This window comes from Camellia sinensis, chromosome 3 (assembly GCF_055761805.1).
Source record: "Camellia sinensis isolate YWXY chromosome 3, ASM5576180v1, whole genome shotgun sequence".
Taxonomy (NCBI): domain Eukaryota; kingdom Viridiplantae; phylum Streptophyta; class Magnoliopsida; order Ericales; family Theaceae; genus Camellia; species Camellia sinensis.
The window spans coordinates 184,493,319-184,504,570 of NC_138963.1; the positions used below are offsets into that span (position 1 = coordinate 184,493,319).

An 11,252-nucleotide genomic window follows, 5' to 3' on the forward strand; every position below is an offset into this window, starting at 1 on the left:
AGAAAATCTAACTCATCTAACAACGAATTCGCACTGCTCAAAGCCGTCAGAAAAGTTATGCAGATACACGGAGACGGGACTTGGAATTTCAAGTAGGGGATCATGTGTTCCTCAAGATCTCACCAACAAGAGGAGTTATTCGATTTGGAAAACGAGGAAAGCTAAACCGACGTTACATCGGGCCATTCGAGATACTGGAAATGATTGGTCCTGTAGCCTATCGCCTTGCTCTACCACCTGAACTATCCAATGTCCACAATGTGTTTCACATTTCAATACTTCGACGGTATCTTCGAGATCCAGAACATGTTGTTGATTATGAGAACCTAGAAGTTCAAGAGGATCTCTCTTACGAAGAGCAACCAGTGCAGATTCTCGATCGCCGTAATCAAGTTCTTCGAAACAAGACCATAACGCTGGTAAAGGTCTTATGGAGAAATCATTGTATCGAGAAAGCTACGTGGGAAATGGAAAGTCAAATGCAAGCCAAATACCCACACCTCTTTGAAAATTAAGGTACGTCAAGTTTGGGGACAAACTTCTATTTAGGAAGGGAGAAATGTGACACCCTGAACGTTTAATTAAATACCACATAAATATTTATAGTTATATACATAATTGTGGTTGTATGTGATAATATATTATTAAAACAATAAATAAATACTAATAACAATAATAATAAAATAAATGTATAGAATAAGAATAATAATGATAATAATAATAATAATAATAGGCAATAGTAATAATAATAATGGAAGCTATACGTAAATTAATTTGTCATTGTGGTTATCAAATATATGATGAGGAGATTTATTTGAGGGCTAAATTAATCACTAATTAGTGTGAAAAGATTGGAATGTATAGATTTAGTTAAATAAATCAAGTAATAATGAATTAGGAAGATTTGTTTTAATTAGTAGGATTTACGGAGATTTGTTTTAATTAGGAGGATTTGCAAATATGGCTAAGAAGATGAGGAAGGGCCATCTGTATGTCTAGATGTAGAAGGGAGAGGTGAGTCATCATTAGGGTTGTTAATAAAGGGCGAGTCATCACCCAACATGTGTGTATAAATAAGAGGAAAGTGGTGAAGCTGGTTCGAGCGTGAAAACACAGAAGAAAAAACAAAAAAAAAAAAAGAGAGAGAGAGGAGATCAGCGAAAAAGGGAAGGGCCGAAAACCAACAGAAATAGAAAGAATTAGTAAGACTCAATCTTAAGATGAGTTATATTATACCTTAAGTTATCAAAATATATTTTGCGTATGTTTTGACTTACCATAATTTATTTTATACAAGTTATATTTTATGAGTTATATTAATACACGTTACATTTTATAAATTATATTAATATTTCAGTTACGTTGATTAATTTCTGAACTCTATTTGTTTAAAATGAAACTCATGGATATATTTGTTTAAATTTTAAAGAATATTTGACTATAACCTTATAAACAATTATGTTTTGTAAGTACCACCACGGGAGTCTCACGTATTGAGGGACTTAAATAACCATTGGTCTCTATTTGGCCACTTTGTGGTCCTCTGTTTATCATGGATCCATTAACCTCTGTTCTGACTGTCACTTCTGTGACCTCCGTTCTGTTCTGTTCTGTACCGTGGTTATGGTTATTTATTTACATAATTTCTGTATTTCAGTTTCTGTCACTTAAATGATTCATTTACCAAATTGAATTATGTAAATGTTTTGGTTTAACTAACTATCCATGGTTATTTTGTATTCCCTATACTCTTGGCATAATATTTCTCACTTTGCTGTGTGCTTATAGCTGTTACCCTTTCAGGTGATGAGATGTAAGACCCACAACCTCGTGTAGTGGAGCCTGTGCAAGAAATTGATGCCGATCCGTTAATTTATTTTTCTTTTCTTTTCTTTTCTTCCTGTCGTTGTTTTTCTGATTGTTGGTCGTTGCATAATAAAATAATAAAAGCCTATGGATGTATTTTTTTTTAAAAAAAATAGTTGAATGAAATAATTTTTTGTTTAATTATTTTTATTTTTACTTGCGCAGTTTAATTTGTTATGAATAAAATAAATTAGTAAGTTACGATTCTAACCCTAAGCTCCAAGGGTTAGGGTTAGGTCGTGACAACCCTATTCGTTCAGGGAGTGGCCCCACAATAAAAAAATCAAATCTAAATTATAAATCTACAATTTTGAATAAATTCTTTCTTTGTCGTTGTTATTATTATTATTATTTTGGTGCCGAGACTTTTTGCTGACCAAAAGGACTACATACCAAAAACAAAAATCTATTCTACAAAATTAACTAGAATTTAGAAGCAACGGTTAAAGATTCATTCCTGGAGTGGTTCCATATATTAATAGAAGTTGAGCAAATAAATTAACACTCTCTAGTTTATGTCATAATTTTTTTTTTTTTTTTTATAATTTGTAAATTAAAGTACACTGTTATTGACTTAAACAAAAAAATAAAATTTTATACACGTTTATACATATATAATCTCATTATATGCCTATGACATTTTCGTCCTTTTCAGATTCAAAATATAATTTACCCCATTATATTTTATTCCATCTGGGAGCCTCACTTTTGAAAATATAAACACATCACCTTATTTGATTCTAATTTTTTGAATTTAATTTTTTTTAAATTAATTTTTTTTTTGTTTTTTGTTTTTCTTATTTTTTTTATTTTTCGTGTATTTTTTTGATAATTTTACAAAATGTTTTATTTTTTAGATAGACCTAACCTAGATGTAACTAAATAGTAAAATATTTATAAAAAAATATTTAAAAAAAATCAGAAAATACACAAGAATACAAAAATGTACTAAATTTTAATATCTTTTGGTATTTAATGAATTTTTAAAAGATTTTTTTTTTACAAATATTATATTTTTTAATTGTATTTATATTAAGTGCATTTAAAAGGGTAAATTACAAATACACCCCTTGAGGTTTGTTTAAAATACAGATTTTCCCTTATAATTTGCAAAATTACAAATGCCCCTTATTAGAATTTTTTTTATTCACTACAACATATAAGACTTTTGGCGACCAATTATTTTGGTCCCTAAAACCATTATGTTGGTCTCTAAATAGTTTTTGTGACAAAATTAAATTTGTCACTAAAAAAGTCACTAAAAGTGCGTCTAGAAAAGTCTTTAGCGACGAGTTTTTGAAAATGTCACTAAAAATGACAATTAGCGACCAATTTTCTATTGTCACAAAATGTTTGACTTTGCAAAACTAAAATATTTTGTCACTAATACTTTGTCACAAAATGTCTCAATTTGGTTGCAAAAAGCAAAATAGTAACCTTTTTAACAACAAATATATTTGGTCGCTAAAGGTTCGAAATAACATTTTGAAAACATTCAATTTCATAGCTACAAATTGACATCCACTGCCCAAATCTATCACTGTATATAGGAAAAAAAAAAAAGAAGAAAGAAAGAAAGAAAGATAAAAAAAACTCACAAGATCAAATCTATTCATGTATATACAAAAAACAAATTACAAAAATCAAAACTTTAAGTATCCAAATTCACTTCAACATAGTTCATTATATGAGTTAAATCCCAAAATAAGATCAAAATAGTTCAACATTGTATGAGTTAGAACTCTATGACAACTTCAACTTTGTCTTTCTCTCGTACCCACCTCTTCACAAGTTCAGTTACAAGAGCAACATGCCCTAGTTGTTCCACGATCACAAAAGCTTATCACCGTCTATAGCCATAGAGAAAGGATGAAAATCCTGCACACATGATAATAATCAGAAGTGTAAACAAAGTTCAAAAATGTAAAAGAGATGTATATGAAATCCAAAATTGGATATCAACCTTGAAGCACTTAACTAAGGCATTTGAAGCGAACTAGACACACGAAAAATACCTTAACTTTCTCCTCATCATTAGTGTTCATAATATATGCCATATACCTAGGACATAGAATAAACATGATCACGAGGCGCAATTAAATAAAATAAGGGACCATCCATCTCATAATCATTAGATATTCAAATGCTAGAAATGACATATTCTGAATAATGATCATCATCTGTCCAGAAAAATACAATAAAGTCAATTAAAAAATAAGATAAAAGCTGTGATATCCAACACTGATGAAAATTCTCAAACAAGATTAAGGTCTATACTCTATAAAAGGAGCCTGTAATTTATTCATCATTCTGAACAAATAGGATTTTGGAGTTAGTTAACTAAATCTCACATACTAACTTGGGGAAGGTAACAAATAAAAAAAATGGGAATAGACATCATGGAGTAGAACTAGGCAAAACCCCTTATGCATAACAACAAATGTTAACAGAGCCATGAATGAATGTTAACAGAAAGCTTATCTAAGATGTGAAAGAGAGGATCAGAAGAAAAAGTAACTACCTTGAAAGCTCTAGCATGCAAAGTGAGTGTATGTGCAATTTGCTTATTCTACTCCAGGTTAGAATAAAGACGTTCACTCAATTCTTCACAAAGTTCATTAAGTCAGTGTTCAACCTGAAACAGAGTAACAGATAAAGAATGACCAAACCATCATCATAAAATATCTCCAAAGAATTTTTTATGAATGAAGACATGGCATTACTAGCACTTTGATATAAACAAATCAAATCCCAATAAAAGGTGATCGCCAAGGCCTAATTTTGGACATGCAGATGCCACAGTAATTTTGAATAATAAAACTATGAAAAATAAACATTTTTTATGAATAAAGATAATAAAGGTAATTATATAAAAAAAGACATCAAGGGGGGTGCATCCCATATAAAAAACTACAAAAAATAAACCTGATACATCTTAATAAGCTAATGTAGAGTTCTGATAGAGTACTTTACTTACCAAATAAAAACCAGCTTTTTGAATGTTTGATGGCACTTGCAACCTAAGAAAAGAATAACCTAAAATTGATTACTTAGAGGGAGTGGATTACCTTTTTGGCTAATTTAGCATGTTCCCGAACATAGCCTTAATGTTCTAGTTTAGTTGCTGAGGAAAGAAAAAACAGTCATGCTTAAAAATTTTAGATAAGCTTCACAATTGTGATGCAATAGAATAGAAGGACTGAACTGAAGTAAAGGTAATACAAAATTAAATTCATATATATTTTTTTATACTTCATTTTCAGCATCCAACATAGGGAAAATGAAAAGAAAATCACACAAAATTGAAAAATTTGTAAAATTAACCTATGGATTGATCTTAATGGCACCTTGCGATTATCTTGCCGAAGCTGAGGCAAGAGAGAGCATTGTCGAAGCCATCTGAATCAGTCAAGACGATGAAACGATAAGATCAATTTGAAACACTTAAAATTAGTAAAAAAAATCAAGCAGTGATCTTCAAGAGAAGTAAAAGTTTGTTGAGTCTAAATTCGAACTGGTAATCAATGCAAGAAAAAACAAGAGTAAGAACACAAACAAACCTCAGAAAAGTAATGAAGTTGTGTTCAGATCTAGAAACAAAACAACCAAAAACAGAAAACCAACCTTGCCTTTCAAAGAAAATTGATAATTCGAACAAAAACGAACTAATCACTATTTTTGGTTTTTGGGTTGATAATTCGAACAAAAACGGCATAATATTTTCTTTCCTATACATACCTTCTCAATCATTTATCAGTAATCTCATAGGGTCCAAAGCTCTATTTCAGCTACTGGACAGAAATCGGTAATAAACCTGCAATTGCAAAATTGAAATATCAACTCATATGAAGGAAATAAATACCGGAGAAAGAATAATTAAATCTTGTACCTCCACACATACCTACAATATACAAAATTGGGTTGACTTTCAAGCGCTGCCAGATAAAAAGTGTACAGAGAACAGGGCACGTAATTCTCCTACAATCCTTATTGCAGCAGCGTGAGATCTAGGGGCAGAGAGGATTTGAATTGAAATAATACAGTAGATAACCATTGGGGTTAGACTTCCCCCTCCCCTCCAAGGGCTGTCATTTGAAGTCATAACCATTCACGGATTTCAACTAATACTAAAAATTTGGACATCTCCAATGGTCAGCATGCTTACAAAATATGAATGGAAGATAAACCAGTAAAGGCATCACTTCTCTATGATTAAAAAGAAGACATTCTAGTGCAAATATTATTATAGATTGAGAATTGACAGAGTAAAAAACTAATATGCTAATACTAAAAATCTGTATCTGTATGTGTGTGTGTATATATAGATTGAGAATTGACGGAGTAAAAAACCAGTAAGCTAAAGAATAAAAATTAACAAACATGTACAGAGCATTGCACAGGGGTTTGCATAATAATTAATCAGCATATCAACCTATATATTTATATATAAAACAATTTGTACCAAACAGTTTATATGATGAAGAGGCGATATCACTAAGGACTTGAAATCTGATTTCTACCTTATTCAATAATGTGCAATTGTGCATTTTCACGTCATAAAATGATTTGACATTATCTAATAGATGTTCCCTTCTTATTCAACAAAAGTTGGATATAGATAGGATGACTAAACTCACCCCATGAAAATAGTTGAGATAATAATCACTACATGTGGCTTAACTGCTTTCTTCCAGCCTACAATGGAGAATCAAACTTCAACTCATTGTGCTCCATGGACTAAAAGAATGATGGTGTAGCTGCTTTCCTATCGCTCACTTTAAACTACAAGAATGATGATGTACATGTATATATACTGTGTCTGTGGAGAGAGAGAGAGATTGAAAACACACCAAATCGCTGTTGAATCCAAATTACTACGATCTCTGTTAGAAACCAAATCCATTTACTCAAACTTATATATATCTGCAAAAAAAATTGAAGAAGATGAAGAAAAAATTATATAAGATCTCAGAATTTGTGTATATGTATATGTGTGTGTGTGTGTGTGAAGCTAAAAAAAATGATATAAAATCTCAGAAAATTATGCATCAAGATCAAGATCTCAGCAGCCAAGAAAATCATTGATTTACCTTTCGATTGAAGCCAAAGAACTCAGATCTTCAACGATCGATTCGGATTGAAGCTGAGATCTTAATCGATTCGGATTAAAGTTACAATAGGTAAGATCGATTGAAGTTGAGATCAGTACAAAGATGGATTCCGATTGAAGTAAAGATCGATTCGGATATGAGGCGGCACAAAGATCGATTCAGATTGAAGCTAAAGATCTATCGAAGTTGAAGATCGATTGAGTCCTAGACAGAGTAAACAGCTGAGATCGATTAAGTCCTAGTGAAGATCGATTCTTATATCGCGTATTTGACAACCTTTAGCAACCAAACTAATTCGTCTCCAACTTTTACCCACCTCAAACACGCGGGTCAAGTGTCTAAGTGAACATACGTGTTAATTTTTTTGGTCCATAAAAGTCACTAAATAATTTTTTTTGGCCTATCATAAAGAAATGAGGCGTATTCTTATAATTTTCTTTTAAAATTTGTTTTTGTCCCTAAATGATGGTTTTTAGAGACTAAATTCAATTAGTCTCTAAATATTAGTCACTAAATCACTATTTTCTTGTAGTGATTTAACAGAATTAACTAGAAAAAAATGAAATTTATAATTGTTCTCCTACACAACAATAAAATTACCTAAATTATTAATTGAAACATATTTTTAATATCATTAAAAATATTTAACTGACTTGATAATTTATTAATAAAAGGGTGATTTGTTATAAAATTAGAAACCTCAGGGGGTAGAATGTAATTTTTAAAATTACAGGGGGCGATTTGTATTTTAATCAAATCTTAGGGGTGTATTTGTAATTTATCATATTTAAAATGTAAAAAATTTGCTTAAAATATTTTAAAAATTTTACAAAAAAATGAAAAAATACAAAAAAATAAAAATCTTAAATTTTATAAAATTGAATTCAAAAAATTTAAACAGTTAATTTGAACCAAATGTTGATAAGAGATAAACTGAAATTTGACCACGGCATTTCCCATATGTTCTGCTTGACGACTTCAAAAGCTTTATGCTAAGATAATTCTAAGACTCATCATTCATTTTTGAATTAGAGTTCCACCTATTTTCTTGCATCCAAACAGTACCTTCCGACGAAGCCAACAAAAAACTTGCATGATATGAACAAAAAAACAAATTATAATTGTCATCATGACTTCAAATTTTTTTCGTTCCATAAGACCTCTCTGAACAATGACAAAATATCCAAATCAACCAGACAAAAAAATATACAAAAGATGTTTTTTTTTGTTTATTCTTATCTTAATCTCAATAACAAACAAAAAATAAAATAAAATAAAATAAAAGATCAACACAACACAACCCAAAACAAGACAATAAATTGAAAAGATAGTAGAGACAATTGTAAACTTGGTTTAGCGCAATTAACCTAATGATAATGTCTTAGAGAGAGAAGAACTTGGTTGACTAGCTTGTCTAGATTCAGGAAAGATGAACCAGATGAACTCTCAGTGGCCTCTTGAGCCAATCTCTTCCACTCCATAGCCTTTTTCTTCATCTCCTTTCCTTTCTCTCCAACCATCAACTCTCTCACAAGGCTTTCAACTTCATCTTTCTTAACATCATTATCTATCTCCATCCCTATGCCCCATTGGGTGCAACAGTGCCAACAATTTGTTTGTTGCTCCGCAAAAAATGGCCAACAGACCATTGGAACTCCGCTCGAAATGCTTTCAAGTGTGGAGTTCCACCCAGAGTGAGTTAGAAACGCTCCAATAGACGGGTGGTCAAGAACTTGCTCTTGGGGGCACCAACTTGCCAATAAGCCTCTTTCTTTTGTTGCTTCCATGAATTCCGGTGGAAGAACAGCCAAGTCGCCAGTGACAAGATCAGGTCTTATTATCCACAAAAAGGTCTGGTTGCTATTAACAAGTCCCCAAGCAAACTCAACCATTTGGTTTGGTGTCATGACAGTGATGCTTCCAAAGTTCACATAAACAACAGAGTTGGGTTCTTTTGTGTCGAGCCATTCAAGGCACCCGGGTTCTTCTTTCCACAGATTTGATCCTATCAACTTTAGACTATCATCGTTGATTTGATTCGTTAATAAGTGTAAAGGTCCGATGGTGTAGATTGGAGAGAACATGGATGAAAGAGCCTCCAAAACGTTATGTTCTAATTTCTCAAATGTATTGAAAATAATGGCAGAGGCTCTGCGAGCTCTCTCAGTTTCACCACACACAAAATCAATCATAAAATCGCTTAGATCTGTGGTTCGAAGAAAACTTGGTAAATCCTTCAAACGTATACCTTTCATACCAGGTATCCAATCGATAACTGTATCTAAATACCCATTTGTCATGCAACTCTTATCTGCACATCACCCCAAAAAAATAATATTAGCACCAAATTTACGATATTGTATTGAAAATCTCGATAAATTCATAAATCCATAATAATGATGTTTAAAATTTTAAATATTTTATTAATTTTTTTATCAAATATGTCACATAAATGTAAAACTAATATCATATAAATCTCATATAAATTTCACACTCATATAAAATATTTTAAATTTTTTTTAATGAACTTTCAAAATCTCTAACATTATTCAAACATTATCCAATTAATAAAGGTAAATATAGATAGGATAGCCGTAAATGTCAACACTCTAGGAGTACATATGCAGGCTCATAAAGAAAAATGTTTGGACCTCACAAAAGATGACCCTCATGATCCTTATTGATATATAAACTATTGATATGTTTAATTTTTTTTTTGAAAGTTGTGTCTGATAGTGACATGAATGATTTAGATTATTTTAGAATTGTGGGGGTTATATTTTGTGGGGATCTTTATCATTGTTGGACTTATAATATATTTTTTAAATTTATTTCTCTACTCTATCAATATATATATATATTTGTGTGTGTTATCGTGAAAATTTTCAAAGTTTTTATTGACTTTAGAAATCAAACTAGTAGTGACCCATCATGTGATAGAGAAATTAATCTAATTTAGATGAGAGAAGACGTGTTATTAATCCAATTAAAATATAAAAAATAATGAGATATAGATATAATTTTTACATAAAAAATTCACACACGTACAAAAATTACAAAAATATTTAAAACTTTAAAACAAGAATTTTAAATGAGCTTTAATGGATGAGACTATGCATTGATTTAATGTTTTGACTTTTCGTTTTTTTTTAAAACCTTACCACGTTAGAACTCTCTCCCTAGAGCACTGTGTCATCATCGCAAAAATGTTATGTATGAATTATTTTAATTAATAAAAAAAAGGTATTGATCTAGCGTACTTGAATGCATGTACATATATATGTGTGCATGTAATGCATACATGTAATTATATTAATATACATATTAATTGAAGTAATAATACCCTTAAGTGGAATATAACTCTTATCGATAAGATTACGATACTGTTCATAACCCATGAAGCCACAAGCACTAGTTGTCCAGAAAAGAACTTCAGGAATGCCCAATTCTTCAGCAGCATCCACAGTGAAGCTCATAGCCCCATCGGAGACTATGCAAGTCACCGGCGGGACGTTCGACGAAGCGGTGTCGTTTAGCTTCAAAAGAAGGTCTTTAAAAGGAGCCAAGCAGTGTTTCCTGGTGGACTCGCACAGTGATGGGACGTCTTGGGTTGCATCGGCATCGGACTCGGGGAGCCCATCGGGTATGGTTTCAAACCGGAAGGAAGAGAGCCCGTTGAGGGAGTCGGGGCCCCGAGATTTGAGGAGGCGTTTGTGGTTGAACTCAGTGTTGACAAAGGTGATGTGAAAGCCTCTTTGGTGGAGGAGTTTGGAGAGTTTGAGCATGGGGTTGATGTGGCCTTGAGCTGGGCATGGTATACAAACTGCATGAGGTTTTTCTAACTTGCCCATCGAACCCACTCTCTTTCCTCCTCCTCTTCCCTCAATTGGGAAATTATAATTTGCTTATGAATCACGCATTATGGTCCTTGTTTTATAGCCCCATAACCAACGACTGGGTTAAATGTTTACGTACGTGGTGACGGATGGGGGATGGAGCGAGCAGTAGCACATTACAAAAATGGGCAGTCGCACATTTTTTTTAAAAAAAAAGAACATTTTTATTTATGATAAAAAATTATATTTAATTTTTAAGTTTAAAAATGGGACAATTAATTAGAATATTAAAGAAAACATTCTATTATAATTGTTGTTTATTTTTTTAGTAAAAAATTAAATAAATTACGATTATCGAATCGACTTAATTTTGTTTGTGGATGAAATATACCAATTGCCCGACAAAATGAATGGTTCGGATTACTGAAATGGGAAGATC

General features: G+C 31.6%; 2 protein-coding genes and 1 long non-coding RNA gene across 5 annotated transcripts; 1 reads left to right on the top strand and 2 right to left on the bottom strand.

Moving 5' to 3' along the window:
- The first annotated feature begins 200 nt into the window (after positions 1-200).
- Positions 201-515, top strand: LOC145822089 (uncharacterized). The gene has a single exon (XM_082918679.1). It carries the CDS (start codon positions 201-203, stop codon positions 513-515), a length of 315 nt encoding a protein of 104 aa, XP_082774805.1.
- Positions 516-3,450: 2,935 nt separating this feature from the next.
- On the bottom strand, positions 3,451-5,595 carry LOC114279467 (uncharacterized). Of its 3 annotated transcripts, none has more exons than XR_014364974.1 (5): positions 5,214-5,595; positions 4,935-4,990; positions 4,388-4,501; positions 3,882-3,927; positions 3,451-3,744 (listed from the first exon to the last, which is right to left on the bottom strand). It is a non-coding gene; the product is annotated as an uncharacterized LOC114279467 (long non-coding RNA). The 3 variants fall into 3 exon arrangements; XR_014364975.1 differs by having other exon boundaries at positions 5,191-5,595; XR_014364973.1 differs by having other exon boundaries at positions 4,844-5,595.
- A 2,589-nt stretch (positions 5,596-8,184) lies between these two features.
- LOC114279466 (7-deoxyloganetin glucosyltransferase) lies at positions 8,185-10,893 on the bottom strand. Its single transcript, XM_028221700.2, has 2 exons — positions 10,321-10,893; positions 8,185-9,288 (listed from the first exon to the last, which is right to left on the bottom strand). The coding sequence occupies exons 1-2, from the start codon at positions 10,826-10,828 to the stop codon at positions 8,345-8,347; spliced, it is 1,452 nt and encodes a 483-aa protein (XP_028077501.2). The 5' UTR covers positions 10,829-10,893; the 3' UTR covers positions 8,185-8,344.
- Between the last annotated feature and the right edge of the window lie 359 nt (positions 10,894-11,252).